The sequence below is a fragment of the Heteronotia binoei genome, chromosome 13 (assembly GCF_032191835.1).
Source record: "Heteronotia binoei isolate CCM8104 ecotype False Entrance Well chromosome 13, APGP_CSIRO_Hbin_v1, whole genome shotgun sequence".
NCBI lineage: Eukaryota > Metazoa > Chordata > Lepidosauria > Squamata > Gekkonidae > Heteronotia > Heteronotia binoei.
Genome location: NC_083235.1, coordinates 35,692,722 through 35,719,492, shown reverse-complemented (window position 1 = coordinate 35,719,492; position 26,771 = coordinate 35,692,722). Strand labels below are relative to the sequence as shown.

The window sequence follows — 26,771 nt, the reverse complement described above, 5'->3', positions numbered from 1 at the left end:
AAGTGATTTAGAGAGAAAAATGCCTTTTTCAAGTCAGCTGTTGGAGTGGAATGGGGGGCTTCGAGAGCCACACAATATGTTTGAGAGAGCCACGGTTTGGTTTGGCCACCCCTATGCTAAACCCATCTATACTCTAATATATTATTTTTATATTGGCAAACAGGAATGATGCTTATAATGCATGCTGCATGTTAACAAGTAAACTAGGTGGACGAGAACACCTTTGAGAAAAACATGTTCTCAGTTTAACTAAGGCTTGAGGAACAGTAGAGCAATTAACAGACTCTGCATTTATTGCCTTGTTATACTCTCACTATCATTCTCCAATTTGGACATGTTTACTGCCTTTGTTGTTATCCCACGCAAATGCTTTCCAGACCAAACTTGGTGCTCTTTCAATTTGTTAATTCCAACGTTCTTCCTATTGGATTCTATCTCTATACTACTTTGCATGGCTTAAGCACTGCCTACTGCTAATTGTACCCCATTTCATCGTCTGACGAAGTGTGCACGCACACAAAAGCTTACATTCTGGCTAAAACTTCATTGGTCTTAAAGGTGCTAAAAGGTAAAGGTAGTCCTCTGTGGAAGCACCAGTCGTTTCCGACTCTGGAGTGGGGTTGCTTTCACAACGTTTTCCCGGCAGACTTTTTACGGGGTGGTTTGCCATTGCCTTCCCGTCTTTTACACTTTCCCCCCAGCAAGCTAGGTACTCCTTTTACCGACCTCGGAAGGAAAGAAGGCTGAGCCAACCTGGAGCCGGCTACCTGAAACTACCGGCCTCCAAATTTGTTTAAGGTGCGTGTCACTCCATCTGTGGCCATTAGGTGCCGCAATTTAAGTAGGGGGGGGGGGGTCCTCGTTCCACCACCCTTCCCTCAGATAGTTTTCCCATCGTACCTCACGCTACCTCAAGGTCGGGCTCATTCTAGCGGCGCCTGACGGGAGTTGTAGTCCGCGGTTGGCTGAGGGACGCTGACTCGCTTCCCCAGCGTGCCGCGCGCAAAGCCCGCGCGCTCGCTCTCCCTCTTCACCAGCCTGTCTCGCAGTAGTCGGTCTTCTCAGTGAGGAGGTGGCGGCAGGGGCAGCGGCGAGGGCGACGACGACGACAGCCCAGGCGTGCGGGCGAAGGGGGAGGGTTTGAGCGAAGGGGCGGCGGCGACGCGGCTCAGTCCGACCATGTCGGGCGAAGAGGAGGCGGCCGAGCTGACGATCGCGGAAGACGCGGTGGTGAACAAGTACAAGATGGGGGGAGAAATCGCCAACCGTGAGTGTGGGCCGGCGGTGGGAGCCGGACCTGGGGCCTGGGCGGGAGGGGGACCGTCCGTCTGCCCGCCCGCGGATCGACGAGGCGACCTGTCAGGGCTCCGTGGAACAAGAGCCCTGTGAGGGCAGGTTGCCGGCGGCGACGGGGGGGGGGGCGGCGGCGGCAGTAGCTTGACCGCTGAGGGGGGCGGGGAGGTGTGGGGCAAGTTTGTGGCTGGGGAGGGCTTGGCGGCTCAGAAATCCCCTTTGGCCGGCGTGGGGGAGACGGTTTGGGGGCTGCATGAAACATGACATAGGCAGGCAAGGCTGGGGGAGGGAGAAAGGAAGACCTTCTCGTGCCTCTCTTGGGCTGAAGCGAGTTCGTGCCAGTTGCAGGGAGGAAGGCAAGAATTCGAGTCTCTTTCCCCGCCAACGCCAGTTCTTAGGGACGGACGGGGGAGTCCTGCATGGCTCCCAGGAGAGGCGAAGAGTCCTTGTTGTAGAACCCGACGCATGGCGGCTTTTTTTCCCTCCAATCCCAACCCGCCAACGAGTTAACCCCCTAGAAAGAGTTTAAATACGCATGTTTAGTATTAATATTGTCAATAAATTACTCCCCCGTGTTGGGGTGGGGGGTGGAGGACTGGGTGGAGCGAAGGAATTCGGCAGTGGCTTGAACTATTCCCCTCCTAGACACACTTCTTTTGTTTTTAAACGCGTGTTCGAGCTGATTATTCGGTTGGGGAGAGAGCAGTTGGTTTTGCAGGATCCCCCAGGGAATGGAGCCGTCTTCCTCTGGGAACTGGTAAGGCACATGGTCTGCGACTTGCCATGTGCTGCTGGCGCTCTCTCTCGTTCACTATCTTCCTACATCCTGGCTTCCTCCCAGGTTTCCCCTTTTGTTTAAGGTTGAATTCTTGCTTCAGATCAGAACACACACACACACTCTCCTCAACGTACTATAAGAAGTTGATGATTAGGCATTCAGGGAAAGATGGAAAGGGTAACATGAATCCTCGTTCACAGTTCAGCCTCTACTTGCCAGTGTTTCAGTGGTGTGCGTGTGTGTGTGTACATGCTTTCCCTTTAGCAAACCGGGGAAAAAAGTCTCTGTTTATATATAGCACAGTTGACTTATAAGCTTGAGAAGTTCCTAAGAGTGGGCAAACACACTCACTGGGTAATAAAATACCCTCGTTTACAGTATTAGGTGACAAAAGCCTGCATCAGACTTAAGAACATTCATTTTATTTTGACTCTACCGTTGGCGGTGACTGGGAGCTTCACCAGAATGCATTTTATTTAAAGATAAGCTGCTTAAAATAACCGTTGTTGGAGTGGGTGATGTCAGGGGGAAAGGGTGTCAGAATTGTGAAATTCTAGAGTTGTTTTAGGATTAATTTTTTTAAAATGTAAGTTTGGATTTACCCCCAGGTAATTTAGTTTTTGCATCCACTCTTCCCATGGTGAAATTCCACAGTGTGAAGACGCAGGAAACTTGGGTGTGCATCCTGGTATAACCAGGAACTCTGATAGTGAACTTGGAACAAAACTGTAAAGTGAAAATAAACGGTTATTTCCTTTTATGCCACCTTCAGTGGAATTGTTAAAATGATACCGTTAGGAACTAACAAAACTGCTGTTACAGAGTAATGAAGACTAAATATTTATAGGGCCTTAATTTGGGATCATTTTGCTGAAGATCCAGGTGCTACTTTATCTGTAATCAAGTTTGCACACAACTAATGAAATAACTTGGGTGGGATATTACTCACATGACAGAATAATAATCTGGTATTTAAACTGCAAGTACTATGACAAATTAATGCTACCTCATTGAAGATTAACACCTGCCCATCAAAAACTAGCTCAGAAAAAAAGATTTGAAAACCTCTCTGGGATGGATGACTATGCAGACAAAGCACTTCCACAGATGTAGGGAAGACACTTTAATTAAATAAAATAGAATCCTTGGTGTTTCTTTATGTTAAATTATATTACTGTCTTATGCTTAAAAAAAACTTTTTATCTTAAGTGAGGTGATTGTTGTAAGAGTAGTAGTATACACAGATCTGTAAAAGTATCCCAATTCGACAGTCATCGGTTTACCTATAGAATAAATGTACATTAAAGAAACGGTTGATCTGAGAATAGAGCCTGACTTGAAACTAAACCCTTACCATGCATTGACAGCTGGCTGATGGCCAAATCCTACTTATCTTTCCTATTCAAATAGTTTTGTAGACTTTTCTACTTGATCTACTAAAAATTGTCCACAAAAGCAGAATGTATGATTATTTCAACATTACACAAATCTAACAGTTTACAGAACAAATAAAACATTTTATGTCTTCTGATTTCTCTAGCACCCTAATGTTGGGTATTGGCTATAGCACATCCAAAAATAGATATGCTGAGATTTGCAAATATAGAACATTCTATTCCTTAAGCTAGAAGGGCATGATTATAAATACAGTTTAAACAGATTTTGTTAAACTGCATTAACTTTAGTGGAAGGAACCTTAGGACTAATTTTTGAAGAACTTCACAGAACTGCAGAAACAACATCCCAGTGTGGCAGCCTAGTTGCCACTGATGTAAACTGTGGTTTCAATGAACTTTTGTCAAGATAATAATATTCATTATACAGTCAATTTTCAAAATCCGTTGTAGTGGCTCATTGTTGCCTTCAGTTCATTCTTCACCGTATCCACTCTGAAGTAAGTCTCACTGATTTCGTTAGGATGTTCTTTCAAGTATGTTTGCTTAGGATTGCACTTTTTGTGTTAATGCACATCTGTGGCCTTCAAATAGAAGGAAACTTCAGCTACTCTAGATCTGTTTATTAAACAGACTTTTCAGTGTGTGTAAAGAGAGAGAGAATGTTAAAACAGGTGGTTGACATTGTAGGAACCCCTTATGCCTTTGACTGAAAACTAAGTAATATTTGAGGTACAAGGTTCTTAAAACTCAGTTAATTTTGTTGTGCTGATCATGTTTATGTGCACATATATCAAGTGTTTCTGTAATTACATTTTTCTGTGCTTCAAACCATAATTTTATACAACTGTAAAGTGTACTAAAAATGTTTTATGTTGAACCACAGGAGTCTTGCGTACCGTAGTAGAAGCGGCAAAATCAGGAGTGTCTGTCCTCAGCTTATGTGAAAAAGGGGATGCCATGATCATGGAAGAGACAGGCAAAATCTTTAAGAAAGAGAAAGAGATGAAGAAAGGTAATATAAAGTTTTAAAACTCTTATTTTTTTGTGTAAAACAATTTTTTATTATTTTAAATGCAACATCCTTTAAATAGCATTCACTATCACCATTGTTCAACTCTCCCAACTTTACTTGGTGCAGGCTCTTCTTAGCTGTCCAGTGTGCTGTACTAGTTTGTATTCCAGAGTTGAATTAACAACTTCCATTCAAGCAGAGGGATTATATTTTAGAGCGCAAGGAATATCCTTTTGCCAAACTGGAATTTTTATGCAAGTCTTGCCTTTAGAAGATAACTCACAGAAAACACTGCTTGTGATTCTTGGGACTGATGGCATCTTGCAGACTTGGAAGGGGAATACTGAGATTTTGTTTGCTCTATTCCCAATATGCCTGGTTTGATGCTGGGCATCAGATTATCTCCCCCCCCCCCCTTTGAAACACTGCAGAATTTTTAAAAAGCTGGTCTGAAACCCAGCCTAAGTCAAGTCTGCTTTATAATTTCAAAATAGAGTATAAGTTTGAAATAACTATTGCCATCAGACTTACTGTCTCCCTGAAGGTACAAGGAAATTGGTATTTAAAGTCTTGTAGTGTGTTCTTAACTACTTTGAAGAAAACAGAAATGGAATCCAAGAGTTCTTGGCTCTGGCCAGAACCTTGGATGAAATTTGCCTTGTCATCAGTAATAGTTGGCTCATCTGAATCTATGTCAGTATTTTCAAAAGAAGAGTGCATCCTTATTTTGCATAGCAATATTACTGTTAAGTACTATAGCTTCTACATATTTTAGAAAATTGATGGACTGATTACAGTCAAGTAGACTGCACTTTAGGAGGGTCAGGGTCACTTTAAATTTTGATGGGTACAGCAGTAGTGAAATTCTCTGTACAATGTCGTGGAATTGAATTAAAGGTATATATTTCTATAGAATATTCCAAAAGATATAAAACTTCATGGTTGCACCATTAGTGGCATGGTAGTTAAAGGCTGGTAATGAAGCTAATTGCTGTAGCATATTTTATCAGTGCAAGTACAGTTTCTAATGACTAGATGCAGTTTTCTGAACACATAATATTTTGTAGTTGTTTCAAGTGATCAGGTTCGTTTTGCCTTTTTACTGAAAGGTGGGTGGGTCCTCCAGCAACAACATGATATTTCAAAAATTATCTTTTGAAAAGGGTAGTGTATTGCTGTATGGAAAAGTAGTTCATACTCCATCGTTTGTTTCAGGTCACACCTTGGGTGTCTCCCTGTGAGCACTGACTAAACTCATTTCATTTTAAACTGGGGAAGCTACTAAAGCTACAAGACAGGTTGGTGCAGCTGTAGTGGTTCTTGTACCACTCACAATGTCAGCAGGGAAAAAAGAGATAGCATTCCAGACTGGTAGTTATGATCTCTTATGTGCAGGACTGGTCTAGTCCTTAAATTACTTATAAGTGTTTGTGCCCCCAGCTTAAATTGCTGCATTGTAACATGGAGTAAAGGCAACAGCTTTAGAAACACATATTTTATTTGAAGTGAGTGTGAATAAGTGCAGAGGGCTTGTGTACATGTATGTCCTCACCATTGCTCCCTTTTTTGTATAGGTATTGCCTTCCCCACAAGTATATCGGTAAATAACTGTGTCTGTCACTTCTCCCCTTTGAAGAGTGACCAGGATTACATCCTCAAAGATGGTGACTTGGTCAAAATGTAAGCAACTAAATTCACTTTCTCGAGTTATCTCTTGGCTTGCTAAATATGTACTGTAAACTGTCTTACTCTTAAGAGTGTGGAGAGCTGCATGCAGTGCAGTCTGTGAGGCCTGAGGGTTCTTATTAGTTCTGAGAACGGCAGCTTGTACTTTAGAAAAGACTTCTAAGCTGCTGAAATAAACTTGGATTGGTAATAAACGTTTAAATTAATTAAAATAAAGTAGCAAGTAAAAAGCACAAATTCATTCTGTCACACATTTTATTTCTAATGTGAAATAAAATATTGAGAGTTGACAGTGTTTTTTCATAAAGTTTTGAATCAGCATGGCATCCTAGAGTGCCACCTAATCCTCCCATGCAGACTTTGAGAGAAAGACGTGAACTACTGTCACACCTGTCATCTGGTTCTATTTTAGTTGGTGGCCCTTCTCCCCCACCCCCATCTATCAGTTGTTTTGGTATTTGGTTTTATTGATTTCCATTGCTTTATCTTACTGTTTTTGATATGCTGGTTTTGTATAAACGCTGTATTGAGCTCTTCAGCAGGTAGGTGGGATATAAACTGAAATAACAAAGAAAATGTTGGTAGTATATTAAACTAAAATGTGAAATCTAATTGTAGGTCTCTAACTCATTTTTTTTTTCTTTGTTGTGACCCTCATTGGTGAGTAAGTGGTCTTGTTTCTGCACCCATTGAAGACTCTGCAGTTAGGTGTATCTGTGTCAAACTATGCCTTACATAGCCTGGGGAGGAGTACCTCCAGCAGTAGCCTTTCATGTGGCATTCCCAAAGTCTTTTGAAGAACTAAGAGTTACATTGTTTGTTTGCACAGGAGTGCAATTTTTTCATATGCTGTGGATTTTTCTTAATAAATAATACAAAGCTGGATGATACCGCCCAACTTGCCAAGTAGAAATCATCCTTTAGCTTTCATACCACAAACTGTTGCTTGTGCACAGCCTATAAAGTGGATTTATAGGGTTGGCCAGTTGTAGTCAATTGGCTTGTAAGCAAAGCATTTAAAGATTTAGATGTCAAACAGACTTCCTTGCTTGTATATGAGCTTAAACAGGGTTTTTCTTTTCTGCATTGCAGTGACCTGGGAGTCCATGTTGATGGCTTCATAGCAAATGTAGCACATAGTTTTGTCATTGATGCTTCAAAGGTAAATCTCCTGCATGTCTTGCTGAAATAAATCACATTCGTATGCTGCTTTCAAGTTAGGTCTTGGCCCATAGAAGTTCATGTAAGCTGTTTGTTTGAACAGAAGCAGTTTGAGAGTGACTCTTACCAGCACAAATCACAATGAGTCAGTGCTCAGGGAGCTGGCCCTCCTGGTGGATCTCCTGATGGCACCAGGGTTTTGCCCATTGCATGACACAGTCTTGGACTGGATGTGCCATTGGCCTGATCCAGCATGGCTTCTCTTATGTTCTTAAGCTGTGTAAGAAACACTGAAGTCTTAAAGGAGAACTTCTTTTTAAAAGTAGGGTGCACAGACTTTTTGAAACCACTTGATGCAGGAATAACGTTTGGGTATTTTATTCAATATGCATGTCCATTGGGTTAGATGCCTGAGATTCTGGATCTTTCTTGCACATTTGAATCTTTGAGATGTTTCTGAAAAAATACCACATAGTATTGGTAGATCTATATGAGCAAATAACATGTTCTCAATCAGTCAAGCATCTGTCAGGCTAGTCTTAAATAATGATGTCCAATTTGGATTTGCCAATTCTTGTATCTCATTAAGGTCATTTTCTGCAGCAGAATGCTTATATGCTACTTAAGGCTGAGGATGTTTTTCCTGGATAAATTTGCCATTTCTATATCTGCAAATGACTGCATTTATTGATATTAACAACCATACCATTGCCAAGAATGGTAGATAGCCCTATTGATCAATCACTTCAGTGGATGCTATACATTAATGTATAAGTGGCGTGTCCTATTAAATTTGTCCAAAATTGTCAAGTAAGCAAAATGTAAGATTAAATTCTAGGTAATTGCCTTTTTAAAAAAAGAGCTGTTTTTGTAGATTCGTACTCAAGCAGTATCTCTGGCAGCTAATTTTTTTTAATCCATTTTGTATCTCACACAATCTGGTGCTGATAAATCATGGTATGGACAGTTGTTTTTCCTATTTGTCTGTTGGGCTTCTGCAACCATGGCTGGTGCTAATTGAGTGCTTAGGACAAAATAATGGCCCATGGTTGTTGGAATTTCTTTTAAATCCCCTTTCAATTAAAAGTAAAGCAAAATATTTAATATATAATCCAGTCAAAATTTAGTGCTTTTAAGTCCTGTTGACTTCAAAAGGAAATACTTGATTAAACTGTTTAATTGAAATTAATGGCACAAGATGATTTAGGTAGATTGTGGCCTTAATGTTCTCTGTGCTGTTCCAAATTCCTCAATGCAGAGGCTTTCAGGACATTTTTTCCTCCTGGCAGTGAATGTGTTAATAGTAATAGCTAATTTCCTCCCACCCTTTCAGGAAACTCCAGTGACAGGTCGCAAAGCTGATGTCATCAAAGCAGCTCACCTCTGTGCTGAAGCAGCCCTGCGCTTGGTCAAGCCTGGAAACCAGGTGAGAGTGGATGGCTAATCTTCACATGGGATTTCTTTCATCGGGTTGCTGGATGCAGGCAAGGACTATGAGCATCCTTGTCTGAATGTAGAAAAATATATACATGTGTATATACATTTTTACTCTATGTGGGGAATCTGTGGCTGGACTAAAAAAGCTCTCTGGGGTGAGTGAGGCCTTCTGTTGGAGTATTCTGCTGTGGCTTTCATATTGTGAAAGGTTTTAGCTACTAGGCAATATTTGAGCCTTGCTTGTGAAAAGATGGTGGCTGTTGAAAGCACAGTACTGGCATTAATCTTAATTTGTTTCTTCAAGAGTAGTATAAACAAATGGGGGGCCCACAAGAACTTGTGTGGGGAGCAGCCATGGCGCTGTGGAAGAGCATCTGCTTGGCATGCAGAAGATCCCAGGTTCAATCCCTGGCATCTCCAGTTAAAAGGACCACGCAGTACGCAATGTGAAAGATCTGTACCTGAGACCATGGCGAGCTGCTGCTAATCTGAGTAGACAAATCTGACTTTGATAGACCAAGGGTTTGATTCAGTTATAATAAGGCAAGTTCATGTGTATCACATTTGCCCTCCCCATAGTTGTTTGTTTCTGTTGTTTGAAAGCTCTGCTAGTCTCTTGCTGTTTCCCACTTGATTCTTTCCATCTCACTCACCAACCAGCTTACCGTTATCTGTCCTCCCTTATCTTTAGTCTTCCTTCTTTCCTTCCCCTCCCTCCCCTGCAGTGTCTACTGGGAATACTGTGGCCTAGTTATGTGGCGCTGGCTGACATTCTGAGTTCAGTTGCACTGCGGATACTTGTGGGGTACTCCACTATCCCCTGTATACCCCTCACACACTATTTCCCCTTTCCCTCCTCCTGGCAACCCCCATATCTTTATCTTTTTCTAATTCTTTCTCTCCTTCCCACTAAGCTACTATTTATCTGCCTCCCATCTTCAGCCCTATTTTTGTCTACTAAATTTGTACCTGGCCTTTCTCCGTAATGTGGACCTAAAGTGGTTTACACAATTCTCTTCATTTTATCTTCAGAACAATCCTGTGAAGTAGGTTAGGCTGAGAGTTTATGACTGACGCAGCGTCAGCCAACAAACTTCCATGGCAGAGTGGGGATTTGAACCTGGGTCTCCCAGGTCCTAGACTGAAACTAACCATTAAACCACCCTGGCTCTTGTGTGGTGCCGACTGTTGAACAAAAGTGAACTGCTGGGCCTGCCTCAGTCATGGAACTCACCCAATGAGTTGTCCCTCAAAGACCAAGACAGCTCTATAGAAGGCTTTGCCCCTCCCTTTTTTTGACAGAAATCAGGGCTTGAAGACTGGCAATACTATTGTGGTTGCCTAACAAGAGAAACAGGGTGCATTTGTTTCTTATGGCTACAGGTGCTGCTTCTACTATTTTTTGGGGGGGAGGGGGAATTAAGATTTTAAATTTCTGATTTTAAATTTAAGATTTTTAAGATGTGTGTGTTTTAAGATTTTAAATTTCTGTGCAGACTTCTGTGCTTTTTTCTGGTTTGTAGAAAAATCTTGAAAATTAGTTATATTGATAACCGGCAAATATGTGTATATTTGTATTCCCTCTAGGAACTGTATCACTAGCTTGAAATTCTGCTTTCATCTTTTTGCTAAATCCAGATTTGTCCCTTACTTTATTGTAATCTGAGGCAGCATTTTAATAGCTACTGTGTGAAAAGTGGAATTTCTGTGTTTACTCTCTCTGCTGTTGATTTCATTAATCTGGAATTAATATATAATCAAGTTTATATAATAATTCCACATGAACACATCAAGGTGCCTTATAGTGAATCAGACCATTGTTTCATCGAGGTCAGTATTGTCTACTCAGTCTGGTAGCAGTTCCCCAGTGTCATTCACAACTCCGTCTACTTGGAAATGCCAGGAATTGCACTCTAGATTCTCTACAGGTCAAGCAGATGCTCTACAACTGCAGCCCTTCCTGAACTTGTCTATTAATTTCTGTCTAGCCTTTTGCTGTTCTGTAAAGAAAGATTTATGCTATCTGAAGAGAAACCAGAGTATTTGCTGTTCTGTATGAAAAGAGCAATTTCCTATGTTGCTTTTCATTAGGTATTAGAGTACTTTTAATACAGAGTAACTTTTTGCTAGCGGCCTTAACATTTATAGTTGAGTGGGGGAGAACAGATACCTGTTTTGGTTCTCCATAATAACCTATGTGAAATCTGTTAAAGTAGAAATAGGGTTTGGTCACTGCTTTCACTGTAGAATATGCTCAAATTAAATGCCTGTATTTTTTCTCTTTCAACAGAACTCACAAGTGACAGATGCCTGGAACAAGATAGCTCATTCATTTAACTGCACACCAATTGAAGGTAGGGCTTGGCTGACTGAAGAATGAAGTGACACAGAGCAGAAGTAGAAGAGCATTAATCATAAGCAGTGATCCTTGACCTAGGCAGCTTGACTTATTGGGGAGGTTAACTACTTAGAGAGACAGCATATCAACTTTAGATACCCAGATTGCTTTTGGTATACTACACATAATTCTTCCAGTTCATCCCTGTTTGAGCTCTTTTGACGCTTTTTAAAAAAAATCATAGCACAAAATGTCGCTTCTTGGAGCCTGCCCATTTTGATAGCAGGGAAAATGGTTTAATATGGGAATCACAATTTTGAGCTGGAGATATTTGTGAAATGCTTTGAGAACCTTTGCTAAAAACTGCAGTAGATAAAGTATAGTGGAACACTGAATCCTTTTCCTTCCTAGCTGTGACTCCAAAGAGCTGCAAGTCACCTTGGGGACCAATTCAGCCAAACAAGCCGAAGGAGGAGATGTGTGTTGTAAAGGGATCATGGGAATGTATTTTGGCATGAGTTCTGTAGTGGTGATGTCAACATAAAAGAAATATGCTCTTTCAGTGATGTGAATGTCTCACTAAAATGTGTTTAGCCTCCAGTCAAACTGTCATATATAAGCTCATTGGACAGCCTTGTCAGCTCACTGCAAAGAATTGCAGTTTCAAGGCTAAGCTATTGTACCAATGTGATGCCTTTTAGACTTGATATTTTCCTTTCTATAGAGGAAAAGTATAACAATACAGTGAAGAGGTGGCTGCTTATGCTGTCAAGGGAATCTGAGCAGCTACTGTTTTGGAAACCTACAAGTGCCATAATCATCCAGGCACTGGCAGCAGTGTAAGAACTCAGCTTATAAGACTAAACAGAAGCTTTCTGGATCAAACCTTTTCTTGCTGCATTAGTAGTTGTCCTCCCTCAAGAAGAAGGGTGTTGATTCCTTTCTCCTGGTTTGTGCTTTAGAGGGCAGGTGAGAATGCTTGCATTATGCTCTGTGTTGCTTCTCCTCTCCTTGGATTTAGAGGATTGCAATAAAAGGAGAAGGAATATAGGTGAGCTGAGATAGGAGGCTCTAGGAAGATTGATGACAAATTTGGGGCTGCCTCAGCATGGTTCTTAATTACCATGAAATACAGCCTGTGGCTCAGTAATGCTGTATATTTATAAATATTATGCATGAAAAAAAAAGAAACTTGTTTAGTTGAGGAAGGGAGAAAGTGGCACTTTAGAAGTGGGTCCTGAAAAGTACATCGAGTTTAAACTTCAGAAAGTTCAAACACCACTGAATTATGGCATGTTGGTGTCCTTATCAGAGCACCAAGATCAAGTGTGCACTCAGTAGCTAATCCATCTTGTCCTGTATGGTATATGTAGGCAGTTATAATGAACTGCTGGAGAATTATAGTGTGAACCTGAGGACCCTTTGGAGAAAGCCAGTTTGGTGTGGTGGTTAAGAGCACAGACTCTAATCTGGGAGTACTGGGTTTGATTCCCTACTCCTCCACATGCAGCTGCTGTGGAGCCTTGGGCAAGCCACAGTTCTCTCAGAGCTGTTCTCTTGAGTTGTTTCTGTCAGAGCTCTCCCAGCCTCTTTTACCTCACATGGTGTCTGTTGTGGGGAGAGGAAGGGGAAGGAGATTGTAAACTGCTCTGAGACTCTGAGTGAAGGGTGAGGTATAAATCCAGTCTCCTTTTCCTCCTCCTCTTCTTCATCTTCAGTACATTTGGAAGGTCATAACTCTCCTCAGGCCTGCACTGTAAATCTCTTCTGTGATTTTGCTTTTCAGCAAGGCATAGGGGTAAAAAGGTAGAAGGGGTGCAGATATCAAGCATAATAAAAGGACTGAAGGGAGGAAAGGGACAAAAAATGAGACCTGCAGAGAACAAACCAGTGATGAGAATGCAGGGGCTTGTATTAGTGCAAAGTGTACTATTGAGTGCAGAACAAGAAGAGGGTTAATTGAGTCAACTAAAAAGCACTGAGTTAAAGATGTGACACAGCATTTTCCCAAAGTTAATTATATTTCTGTTTGGAGTTAATAAAACATAGATGTAGCCTTTAGAGGGATCTGAATTGTATTTCAGGCTATTGAAGTTTACAGATGAGCCCTGAAGTGATTTAAGGAGCTCAGTTGCTGTAATATCCCACTTCCTCTCATTATCAAATAGTCTTGATGCTGTGGTTTCTTTCTGCTTATGTTGAACCATTCAGCAAAGGACAAGTTCAGATTTTTTAATTTTAGTTTTTTTCTTTTTCAAACTACAGAATCTTGGAATGTCAAAAATAAGTAATTCTGTGGCCCTTTGTGGTATAAATACTAATAGATGTTCTTATCTTGGCAGGGATGCTGTCACACCAGCTAAAGCAGCATGTGATAGATGGCGAGAAGACCATCATCCAGAACCCCACAGACCAGCAAAGGTATGTGTCTCTTGTTTGGGGTTGCTGCCAGACTGAACAGAGACAAGTAAGAATGACATGCAGTTTTGTTTCCTGACATGGTATGAAGGGTGCAGAGGTCTGTTGCAAGGGTAAAATGTTCACATGACTGTGAGCTAGCTGGCTTCATGTAGGCTCTCATATAGCTTCCAGGTAGATATGGATTTCTGCTTCATTTTTCCGTACTTGTTTCTGTCTAGGAAGGACCATGAAAAAGCAGAGTTTGAGGTCCATGAAGTTTATGCCATCGATGTTCTCATCAGCACTGGAGAAGGAAAAGTAAGTGTTCTTTTTTTTGTAGTTGTTCTGTAAATACATGCCATACAAGGTGTGCAATCTGATCTAAACCCATAGTGAGCACATTACCTTCCTGAGCAGGTCACTTTTTGTGATGACTTGGTCGTTTTTGTTCTGAGAGACTTCGTAGCCAAAATGAGCCTGTAGCTGTTTGTATGCCAAAACTTTCTTCCCTGTCACTGCTTGGCTTCTATTTGTGTGAGTAAACCCTCAAATGGTGGTGTTGAAATACTGTTAAATTACTTGTATGTCTTTAGGCCAAGGATGCTGGACAGAGAACTACAATTTACAAAAGGGACCCCTCCAAGCAGTATGGCTTGAAAATGAAAACTTCCCGTGCCTTTTTCAGTGAGGTGGAGAGACGATTTGATGCTATGCCATTCACTCTCAGGTACTCTCTTTCTTCTAATTTATTTGCTCTCTGAAGATCTGATGCACTTGCTAGTCAGGATGTTTGCTGATTATGATTGTGGCGGTGTCTGCAATGTGTGTTTTAAGGGGAAGTGGATGTTCCCTGTTGTTCTTAGCTTAAGCTTGAAACTGTATGCAGATGCTGGCACTGCTTTATAATTAATAAGCAGTTCTGCATATACTGTGAGTTCAGAAAGTCACAATTTTGTACCCAGACTGTATTAATAGCACATATTGTACACACCCACATGTGCTTGTTATATTGTATAATTCTTCTAGCCAGGGAGAGGGGGGTGGGAAGCTGTGCAAACTTTATTCCTTGACCACTTGAAATCATATTCATGCACCCTTTTGAAATTCTACACATTCAAGCTACATTTCCAGTTTTGAGAGAGAGAAATTGAGATACTGAGGAAGATAGGAGTATTTTTGTACCATATTTTATGCTATGTTTTCTACACCTACAGAAAATGTGCGCACCTGTGATAAGATTCTGCCACTTTGATATTGTAGTGGGCTAGCAAGCACCTTGAAACACATTGTGATGTCTAGTTCATAATCTCTTGTTCTGTTCCATGCAGGGCATTTGAAGATGAAAAGAAGGCCAGGATGGGAGTAGTAGAATGCGCCAAACATGAGCTGCTCCAGCCGTTTAATGTCCTCTATGAGAAGGAAGGTGAGCCCCTGTGACTGAATTTCAGAGCAGTTTTTATCCTAATAGTTTCAGGAACTAGTTGCTGAGTACTATTTTACCATTACAGAGAAGCATTAATGCACTTTCTAATTGGCCCTATATAGACCTTGGATACAGGAGTTCTTAACTGATTTTTCTTTTTAGTACTAAATGATTTACAATCTTTTTAAAAATCCAGTTGTGATAGAGATAATAGCTGTGTGTGTTTGTATTTATATGTTAAATGAAGTACAAATGCCCGCACAAAATATTATATTACATCCATGTATAAAAAAATTTGGCTAGCTGTGGTGCTGAGAACTTCTGTAGTGAGTGATGTGTCTTTTAATGTGGCAAGCACAGTGTGAGATGGCTCATCTCTGTTCTCACATTGGGCTTTGGTGACATTTGGAAGCCCCAGGACTTACAACTGTGTAATGGTTAGAGTGTTGGACTAGCTGCTGGGAGATAGGAATCAGATCCCCACTCTGCCATGGGAGCTTGCTGAGTGACCTTGGGCCAGTCACACACTCTCAGCTTAACCTACCTCACAGCATTATTGTGAAGATAAAATGGAGGAGGGGAGAAAGACAACTCATTTTGTGTCCCTATTAGGGAGAAAGGTGGGATATCAATGTAGTCAATCAAACTGTTTGAAGTTCCTCTGAAGCTTACCTCAGTGTCAGAGAAGTGTTTGTGGTTCAGCTGAGAGTGGCAAATTGGATGGCTACCAGGCTGGCTTAAATGTGAAGTGGTACAAGAGGTTAAAGAATGTATAGCTTGCTTCTCATTGGTGAGAGCCTGCACAGTCATGCTTCCTCAAAGCACTTAGATGGGCTGAAGCAAGATCAAGAGGGAAGGCAACATCTCTGTTTGCATCACTTGAAAAACTTGCTTGTGGGTTATACTCCTGTATCTGTTTATTCCCTCTTGGAACAGATATGTCAGAAGCAAAGCAGTTTTTCTTTATGTGCTGTTTCTTTTCAGGTGTGTTTAGCCCATGCTTCTATATATCAGTTTGCTTAATATGCTAATGTGGCATTGATCTTTTCCAGGAGAGTTTGTTGCTCAGTTTAAGTTTACGGTGCTTTTAATGCCCAACGGTCCCATGAGGTTAACCAGTGGCCCTTTTGAGCTTGAACTCTACAAATCTGAATTTGAGGTGCAAGATGCAGACCTGAAGGTCAGTGCAATTATTAGAACTTCTATGCATCCTATCCCCAATTATTTAAAAACCTGTGGAAGCTGATCAGAGAGAGGTGGGGCTGTTTTAAGTCCCCAAGATATATTCTAAGATGTTTGGGGGGTGATCCCTGTCATGAAAACCAGGTTCTGCTAAGAAAAATATAAACAATGTACAATTAGCTCTGTGTATTACACTGAATGGGCAAAGGAATTGATATAGCTGTATTCCTGCCGCTTGGCTTAGTCAAGAGATGCTGGGGGAGGGGGGGGAAGCACCGGCTCTGGTAAATGTTTGCATACACCTCTCACATTGAGATCAGCTTTTTATTTTTTGAAAAATGCTTTAAGTTGCTAGTCAGACTGTATGTCAAGTTCAAGCTATTTGATCTTCTTGTAGTTGAGAGTGTTTTCTGCAGAGCTCATTTTCTTCAGCTAAAATTGTTAATGATCTGTAAGAACAAGCTGAATTAATTCAAAGAATTAGTTCGGAATTCAAGCCAACAGTAATTTTGAAGGCATTATGTGTACATTCTGGTAGTAGTAGCATTTATCTGTGTAAAGCAAGTCATTCTTAGTGATCTCTGTACAATCCCACTATTGGGTTCTGCACTGATGCAGAAGGCAACTTCAGTGTTCTAACCCAAGAAATGACTGGTGGGGGGGGCGGTACTGTCCCTCTATGCATGCCTCAAGGGAGAGGACAGCAGTTCTTTTCTGACTGATGGTTTTAAGAATTTTTTTCTTAGCTTGCTCTCTGCTTTAGCCTTCAGGAGTTTTCCTACTTATCCTTTCTTCAGTCCTTTCTCCTCCCCATCTTTTAAAATAGGGGTGTCAAAACATATGGCCTGAGGACAGGACTCTTATTTGGTCTGCAAGCAATTGGTGTGAGGGAGGGAAGGCAGGAGGCTGCTGGGGGCCCCTGTGGTGAGGTATATGGTCAAAGCTGTCAAGAAATAGAAAGGAAATTGGTAGGCTGAAGTAAAATAGTGTGGTGAGGGGAACGGCAGTGAAGAATGAGAAAAGAGGTGTGGCATTTCTTTCCTCCTCCCTCCTCCAAACGCAGCTCAGCGTAGAAAATAATATTGTTAATTGGGTTTGCCTGTGACATTTAGAAAGTTTATTCTCCAGTACCTTGCATTACCTTTTATGGCACACGTGGTCCATCCTGACAAAGTAACATTTATGTCAGGTCCAGCCCTCGTAACAAATGAGTTTGACACCTCTGCTTTAAAATTTTGCTTTTCTTTATACTAAATTAGCTACTGCTGCTTCAGCCTCCCTTCCCTCCAGTTTGTGAGGCATATGGAAAATATCACAGTTTTAGAAAGTGCAGAGAAGAGCCAGTCTTCGGCAGCCACATCCTCTGTGTTTAGTGGAAGGCCATAGTTCAGGGTTTCCCAAACTTTTCTTTCCTGTGGCCTGGTTACTTCTTCTTCGCGGCCACTAAAATTCGGGGGTGGAGCCGGGAGACAGGAATTATGTCATTTCCTGTGGTGTCACTTCCGGGTCAAGGCCAAGTGATGTCACTTCTAGGGCACACTGAACCAAAACTCCACCAAAAACAAAACTCCACCTTTTCTGTGATGTCACTTCCAGGGCACTCCCTCAAACCTGCCTCTTCTTCTGAAGTAAATTCATTTTCAGAAAAATCTCTCTGAAACTCATGCTGAGCCAAAGTGGGGGTGGAAAGTGGGTGGTCTGCAACTTTTTCATACATTCCCAGGGTCCTCTCTTTCCACCCTCACACCTGTATGCACCTATCTGTTTGCGTGTTCTTCTCCAGCTTGCAAGCACTCCTAATCCCCATGTTCAATTGCCTACACCACCTTCACACCCCTGCCTCAACAGCACTGGCCAGTGTATGCAGTTGGGAGTGCTGTTGCCATTGTCATCAGGAATGCCAGTGCTGTGTACCACCCACACTGGGCCCTGGCAGCTGCTGTACCTCAAAATATGCTGAAACATTTAGTAGGCCCTTCCTTCAGCTGCTACTACTGGAACCCTTCCTCAAGCTACAACCAAGCTTGCTTGGTTTTTCATACTTTTCCTTGACAAACACTGGGAAATTGCTGTGAAAGGTAGCAGAGAGTTGTACTGCAATTAATGAATTAATTTCAAGTTATATAAAGTTCATACAAGCTTTTCTGCAGTTATCCCAAAAAGGATATTTATGAGGGGCTTGCAGCTTTTTACTGGCTGTTTCCCATGCCTTTAAAAGCAACCTGTTGTGCAGATATTTAGCCAGTGAACTTCTTTTATCCTTTTTAATATCTACAGGAGGAGTTTAATTTTGGTGTCAGACAGCTGTTAAAAGCAGGACCAGTGAAATTGTGCCAAGTTCATAGTACCATCACTTCCAGTGCTGTTAAGATATACAGCAGTAAACTCCAATAATCTCTTTCTGCCCTACACCTCTAACTCTCACTCACTCACACAGAAATCTCATAGAAAGGCCAGCTGGCTACAACTGGGGGTGCCAATTTTTCATTGAGAGAGCTCCCCCAGGTCTGCAACAACAGTATGATGAACAGAAAAGTTTCATCCAGTAAAAATGGAAGGAAAGGAAAAGAAAGAAAGAACATAAGAGAAGCCATGTTGGATCAGATCAGTGGACAATCCAGTCCAAAATTCTCTCACACAACACCCCAAAAGCACCAGAATGTCCCCCAGTGGGGCCAGGGCACTAGAAGCCCTCCCACTGTTGCTTCCCCCCACCCCCAGCACTAAGAATACAGACAGAGCATCCCTTGCAGAGAGAAAGAGAAAGAAGGGTGGACAAAGGGGAAAAAAGCCTTACTCTCCATCAGATTACCCCAGCCAGCAACAATTCTGCCCAGGGGTCATTTGGTAAAAAAAATAGCTACTGGAGTGCCCACTCCCCGCCCCTTCTGGCTGAAAAAAATACACATCCCTTCTTTGCCACCCAGGCCTCTTGGGAAATCTCCCCAAAAGAACATACTGCAAGGCACATGAAAGCTCATACTCTGAAGAACACTTTATAGATCTAAAGTGCGAGTGGATGCCAACTTTTCTCTCAAACACTGGAAGAGGGGGAGAAGGTAGGAGAGGCAGCCCAGCTCCTCTCTGCACAACACAGAGATGGGAGAAGGAAGCCAAACAGAGCTTAGGCTTTGCAGCCTGTGTCAGTCTTCAAGGCTAGCTTTTCTCTCCAAAACATAGAGACAGGGGAAGGAAGGAAGCCAAATGGAGCTCAGGCTTTGCAGCCTGTATCAGTCTTCAAGGCTAGCTTTTCTCTGTACAACACAGAGATGGGGGAAGGAAGGAAGCAGAGCAGAGGTCATGCTTTGCTGGGGGCGGGGCTAGCTTTGGCTTTTCTTGTGATTCAGCAGTGAGGCTTCCATGGCCCAGTACCGGTCCTGACCCTGCAAATGGGAAACAGTGCCATAATTGATTCCTGCCCCCATTGGCTAAATTCAGTGGGCAGTCTTGAAGAAATTGCTCCTTCAGACTTATAGCCCAGAATCAGTCTTTGTTATCCATGAGAATGGCTAAATCAGTCTTTTTGATGACACTTGTATGGCATGTTTTCAGATAGGGAAGCAGAAGGCATTTTTTTATTTTCATGTCTGTAACATTAATCCCCACAAAGATCCAGTGGATCATTATCACAACGATCCTTATCACAACGTCTCCTCATAGCCAAAAGAGGATAGAGGATAGTTCTGTAGTTATATTGAGACTGATGGGTACAAATTTTTTTTTGTCCCAACAGATGTCAGCTATTTAGATGTTACATTACTCTCTTGTTCATAGCATGATAATGGCATTGGTGCCAGTGTGAGGATCGCAAAGCTGGATTCCAGTGCTCTCTTGAAGCCCAGTTTGCCTTGCCAGTTCGGCCAGGACATGCAGTACAGTTCACTAACCCATTATCTCCTCTTTCTGCCCTTTGTGAAAGAGTCTAGTGTAGACTCTCTCTCCTCTGTCTCCTAATTTACCGACCCCAGCTGTGATGCAACCAGTGATGTCATGTTAGATACAGCCAGCAACTCCTGTGTTGCATTCTGTTCTCTATCCACTTGGGCATCAAATCCATTAAAGACATTGTTTATCTAATACTTTGTACTCTAATACACTGGGAGAGTCTTTGCCAGATCACGTTGTGAGTGACTAAGGCCCTTCAGTAGCTAAGGACCTGAAGCTTTATGTGAATCTCATAGAACAGTTGGCTAGAAACTCTAAAAATAGAAGTGCTACAGCTGTGTTTCCAGCAGTATCTCCCAAAGGTTACAGTCTTTCAGGCTACTAAGGATGTGTGACCTAAGCCACCATCTATACTACCATCATCTCATTTCTTGCAGAGTCCAGCCCTGGACTCTGTTGTAGTTCAAGAGCTGTCTACTGCAAAAGGATAGCAAATACCTCATCATGCATCCACTAACCAGAGACAGAATACTGAGCATCATGGGTAGAAAATTCCACTCAGCTACAGCTATATATATTGCCAGATACTTAGCCTACATGTCTTACTTACCCACTCTCACCTTTGGTGCTACTTTAACCCACTTCTAGGGATGAGAAATGTATACAAGATGACCCATCTTTGGCAGAACAGCTTGTTTCATGCTTCTGTATTGCAGGTCCTTCTTGTCTGAGATAAGGCATTCTGGAGTAAATTCAGAGACTCAGCAGTCTGAAGCTTTCCTCCAGCTGGCATATATTCTTGACTTACAGTTCAGTATGTTGTTCTGTCAGTCCACCTATTGGCAATTTCTGCCCACCGCATTCAAGTTAATAGGCTCTTGTAGTTTCCCAGCTTCAGAGAGGCTCATACAGTTCTATCCTCCAGTTCAACACATGCATCCATCCCCACATGGAGTGTATACCTGATTCTCACTAGGAAAACATTGCAGGATATTGTGCTACTGGTTTTCTTCCCTTGCACCCAAAACAATGGACAATGAACACTTGATTCAAATGTGATGAGCCCTGTGTTTTCTCTCACGTTGTACCAAGAATTTCACAAAGGATGACAGTCTTTTCTGATGCAATAGTTGTCCTAGAAAGGTTTCCCAAGTGCCTATCCAGATACCATCCAGTGGGATCCTGAGGCATCTGCCTCACTCTACCAGAATACTTCCTTGATTGTCCTCCTTTCTCAGAGGTGTGTCTCTGCATGAGGCGTACAAAGCTGCAATTTAGATGACAATATTTGGGTAGGCTTTGGTGTGTTCCTTTTCCTGAAACTAGTACCTCACTATGAGGTAGGTCAACAGGTCGGTAGGACTGCAGAGACCACAAAGAAACATGTTGCTTACCTGAAATGGATGTTCTTTAGAGGATCATCTGTGTAGTTTCACCACCTTCCCTACCCTTTTCTTCAGGAACTGGGCAACCCCTCCCCTTCAGGCATATAAAAAGGGAAAATCTCTTCCTACAAGGAGGGGATTTGAGGACCAATTCTTGAGCATAGTGTTTTGGAGTTGTGTTCAGTGTTTGTGCAGAACCCATATATGTGATTGCCCAGATGGGCACTCAGAGCATCAGTTATAAGTAAGTAACTTTTTTTTAAAGGTTATGCTGTTTTATAACTGAATTGTGGACAGGCCTGTATAGGCACTTTGAGGTTCCCCTGTCAAATCACTTTCTACAAATAGGTGACAATTGAAGTAGCTGGCTCTAAAAATGCATAACTCAGCTCTGTCTGAGGCCAAGTGTCGATCCCAAAGTGTGCCAAGCATTCTAGGACTGGCTGTGTTCTGTTATGGCTGGCAGTCAGACTGCATTCTAGGTATGTCTCAGTTCTTGATGTTTGTCTTCTCTTTTTAGGCACTCCTACAAAGCTCAGCAAGCCGTAAGGCCCAGAAAAAGAAGAAAAAAAAGGTAACTGGATGTGGGTTGTGAGGCAATCAACCATGTCTTTTGAAGTCAGTGGGACCCTAAGTTATTATTATTCATGCCTTGTGCCTCCTTAAACAGGATGTGATTCTTGGATATGGGCTTTAAAGCATTTATAGATACACTGTATATTCCTTCATTTATCCAAATAGCCGCTATACGTATACGGCCCTCGAGGTCACTTGGTGTGGCCCTCAGGGATTGCTGGGCCGAACCAAGCCATGCCGCAGCCTCCCTGGAGCCTGGCTGGCCAGTGAGGATCACGGGACCAAGCTGCGCTGTGCAGCATCCTCCCCAGAGCCAGGCAGGGATCACAGGGCCCAGATGTAGTGTGCAGCAGCCTCCCTGGGACCTGGCTGGCCAGCCAGAATTGCTGCAGGGCCTGGAAAAGTTACTGTCACAGTTCAGTTTGCACTTGATTATCCCAGATGGTGTGGCCTAATATGCTAATATTAGGGGATGTGGTCTAAGATGCTACTGAGTTCCTGCTGGGCTTTTTCTACAAAAAAGCCCTGGACCTATGCATTTGCCTACGGCGGCAGGCTATGCATGTGTGTGTGCCAGATTAGACACTCCCCACATGACTTCAAATAGAAAAACAATTATTTGCATTAATTTTGCCGGCCTGAATCATTCTCCCTTGGTGGAGCACTGTCTTTTAAGTTGATAATTTTTATGGCCTGCAAATGATGTTATAAATATCCATATGACCCTTGGCAGAGAAAAGGTTCCCCAACCCTGCTCTAGGACAAGATGCATAGCATAGGTGAATGCTGTCACATAAAGTAGGCTAAATGGAGAATATTTAACGCTTTTAGATGTTGGAGGTTTTGCTCACAATCTTGGATGGAGTTACATATCTTGGGTGGAGTTACTTCAACAGATGCAGATTTACAAAGATTAGCAGCCGTACTAGAAAAGCCAAGTTAACTTTCTGATCACAGAGCAGGTCTGGGATTCCATTGGATAATGCCCTTCTTTTAAAACTATTATTAGCTAAAAAATTTATTGAGTTGGGCACAAAAAGAGTCAGACCACAAGTTATATTTTCCCTAAGTGCTGAAGTGTTTAGCTACCATTTCAGATACCTGGTTACTGAATGCCTTTCTTTCTCTAGGCCTCTAAGAATGCTGAGAACGCCACAACAGGAGAAACAGCAGATGAGAATGAAACCGGCGACTGACTCTTGACTTCCTTTGCCTAGCACCTGATTCTTTCTCTCATATGCCCTTACCCAAAACAAGAGAAACAAATATCCCTTAATGGCTGTTTGTCTTATAGGACCAAATGACAAACAGCCTGGACTTCCCACAGAATGCAACCAGCAGTGACTGACTTTGCTCTGAGGAAGGAGTCCCTTGGCCACTTCAGAATACGTTTAAAAGTATGAAATAATAAAATCAGGAGGGGAAACGTAGTTATATCCAATCTTCCTAAAATTTGATACTACTCGTGCTCATTGCAGGTGAACAAATGCAGTTTTGAGCAAGAGAGTGAGCTTTCCTCTAGCTCTTTCTCCTCCCCTTTCCATTTCTTTTCTCTTTTTTTTACAGGTACTTTGATTAATCTGAAAAATCTTTACATACCTTCCCCCTCAAGTGCTAAAACTGGTAAAAATCCATCTTGGGTTTAGAATTGTATTACTGGCAGTTAGTATAATTTGCACGCCTCCTTTCTATTTGGAACATCAGTCATTTCTTCCCATCTTAAATCTTTGCAAATTCATCTCTCTCCCCCCCACACACACACATACTTGTTTTTAATCCTTGTGTTTTTAACACTGGCACAAAATTGCTATGAGTTCATTTTTCTGTTAGCATCACTTTGTGTCTACAGACATTTTCATTTTTTAATTCATTTGTGTGGCTTTCTAGCTTTTGATTATCATTCTAGTGTGAATGATGAATTGCTTTCCTTGGAAAACCCTTTCCCAAATCCAGAGGCAATAAAACTGATACCTACAGGAGCCTGCCAGCTCTTGGTTGAGGCTTCCTGAAACTCACAAGGGAGCTGATCCTTTGCTTTGACCTGTCCTGCATGCACTTGCTTTCCAAGTATTGAAACCTGTTGCTGTTCTAATTTTATGTATAGCAGGATTTTTTAGAGGAATTCCCTCTATACAGCTTTTCTAAATGAATGAATGAATGAAATGCTACAGAAGTGGTTGGACCTGGAATAGACTCCATTGTGGGAATCTCTTTTCTATAATATGTCTTTTTAAATTGTCCAGATGAATTGTATATGATTGTGTGAGTTTTTTTCTATCTTATTCCAAATCAGGTCCTGTATAGGCACTTATTGTAGCTGAGTGGAAAGATGTATTCCTGTAAAACTGCCTCATATGGAGGCGGAGCACTATTGTGCTCTGGCAGGCAAAATCCTTCTTGACCAATATATCTGGAGTTTAATATTTAAAAAAAATACACAAACACCTTATAGTTACTACCAAAGTTTAAATCCACTAAAAGAAATTAAAATATGTTTTTTTCTGAACTACTTTTCCATCACTCTTTGTAAACTTTCTATTTTAATTTCTAATCTCTGTTGTTCTTTTGTAAGGGTTGCTTTCAGTGCTGAGTCTGGGAGGTAAAATGGGGAGTGTGTTGGGTAGGCTGAATCACTTGAAAATGGCAAACTTGGAGGATCATGCACAAGACCTGCAATTAACTGCCAGTTTAGTTTTAAACAACTCCCAGTTGTTAACCTTGAACTTAAGGGAGAAAGGGGGAGGGTGGGGGGGGAAGAGATAAGGATACGTTCCTAACAAGGAACATTTTAGCATTTATAAGTAATACATTTTCTTATTGCCCTTCCATAAAGGAAAGGCTGAGTTCAGCCACCGTGACCAGTTTATAAACCACTAAGACTTGTGGGCGGTTTATTTAATTTTCTATCTTTATTTGGAATTTTAAGGCAATTGTATCTCTTGGTTTAAAAAAAATGGCAGTTGGAAATTTTGGAACAAAATTCCCACAAACTGTTCTGTAATTGATTTCTTCCAAATAAAATTGATTAGTGACACCTCTGGACAGATGAATGGGTCTGCTGTATTGAGGGGGGTGGAGGGATCTGGTATATTTTTATACTAAGCACGCTATGCATGAAGAAATCTGTACATCTGTTATGCATATAACAGTCACAGCGACTGAAGATTACAAAGGTTTTTAATATCCTGAATGTTCCGAACAACAGAAATCTCCCTTGTTCTGAGCTCAGAACTAGCTGGAAGTCTCCAAGAGTGCTGCTTTTCTGCTTAGAGTCTTAAGTCCCTCGTGTGACCTTCATAATGAGGAATCCTGTGAAATAAGACCTACTTTAATGGAAAATACCTGTTCATTAATACCCCTTGGGATGATTGGCCCAATGCATATCAAAACACTACCTTTTTTGAAACAGATGTCTTTTTTCTAATTTGTTGTGCTGCAGTATTATTCCTTGATTCTTCTATTACAGAATTTCTTGTTCTGCTTCTCTTCTAACATAGAGGACCAGCTCCTTGTGTTCTCATATGAATGCAGTACTGTGGAATTATTATATTTTGGGAGGAATACTACTACTTATCTTTCAAGTTTTGACAGACTGTAGTGAACATGTAAGTATCTGTTCACTGGAATTTTGTCATAGGGTTGGGTGTAGGTGTCTTACCCTGATCCTATGCTGTGCAATACATAACAAGTCCTAAGTTCCCAGCAGCAATGGGACCTTTCCTCTGCCTATTCCACACTGAACCAGCATCTGCCATTGATGCATTTGACAAGGGAAGTTACCAAATAATGATTGGTAATCCTTTCCTTTGTAACAAGTGAGATGAGAAGAATCTGTGCTCACCCTCCTTGGAATTCAGAACAGAGATGCATGTAGCATTGCCAACTCCAGTTTGGGAAATTCCTGGTTACTGGGGAGGGCGCTTATGGATATACCGTAATCTACCTTCTGAAGTGGCTGTTTCCTGTAAGGAAACTCGTCTCTAGTCTGCAGAACAGCTGTAATTCCAGGAAAACTTCCAGTCCCACTTGGAGGTCTATTTTTATTTAAAATATTTTAATGCTGCCTTTCCACTCAGTCAGGGTGCAGAAGGCAGTGAACATTAAAACGTTTGACTTTAATAGAAGTTCATTATTTTAACTATATTTAAGACAAACACACAGCAGTAGAAGGATCCTGGATTTGGGTGAAGGCATAGAGGGGATGCTTATTAAATTTGCAGATGATACTAAATTGGGAGGGGTTGCAAATACAATAGATGATACAGGACGATCTTGATAGGCTGGGAAATGGCTAAAATAAAATTAATTTGAATAGGGATAAATGTAAAGTTCTGCATTTAGGTAGGAAAAATCCAACGCATAATTATAGGATGGGGGAGACTTGTCTTGGCAGTAGTTTATGCAAAAAGGATCTAGGATTCTTAGTGGACCGTATACTGAACATGAGTCAGCAGCGTGATGCAGTAGCTAAAAAGGCAAATGCTTTTGGACCGTATCAACAGAAGTATGGTATTCAGATCACATGATGTGATGGTATCACTTTGCTCTGCTTAGACCTCACCTAGAGTATTGTGTTCAGTTTTGGGCACCACAATTTAAAAAGGATATGGACAAACTGGAACATGTCCAGAGGAGGGCAACAAAGATGGTAAGGGGTCCGGAGACCAAGTCCTATGAGGAAAGGCTGAAGGAGCTGGGTATGTTTAGCCTGGAGAGGAGATAACTGAGCGGTGATATCATCTTCAAGTACTGTCATATAGAGGATGATGCAGAATTGTTTCCTGTTGCCCCAGAACCAATGGGTTGAAATTAATTCAA

General features: G+C 41.7%; 1 protein-coding gene across 1 annotated transcript; it reads left to right on the top strand.

The window, feature by feature from the left end:
* The first annotated feature begins 944 nt into the window (after window positions 1-944).
* Window positions 945-24,987, top strand: PA2G4 (proliferation-associated 2G4). Its single transcript, XM_060252208.1, has 13 exons — window positions 945-1,267; window positions 4,352-4,480; window positions 6,055-6,160; window positions 7,259-7,328; window positions 8,661-8,753; window positions 11,055-11,118; window positions 13,445-13,523; window positions 13,742-13,820; window positions 14,096-14,229; window positions 14,831-14,925; window positions 15,978-16,105; window positions 21,898-21,951; window positions 23,084-24,987. Exons 1-13 carry the CDS (start codon window positions 1,180-1,182, stop codon window positions 23,147-23,149), a joined length of 1,185 nt encoding a protein of 394 aa, XP_060108191.1. The 5' UTR covers window positions 945-1,179; the 3' UTR covers window positions 23,150-24,987.
* Window positions 24,988-26,771: the final 1,784 nt, after the last annotated feature.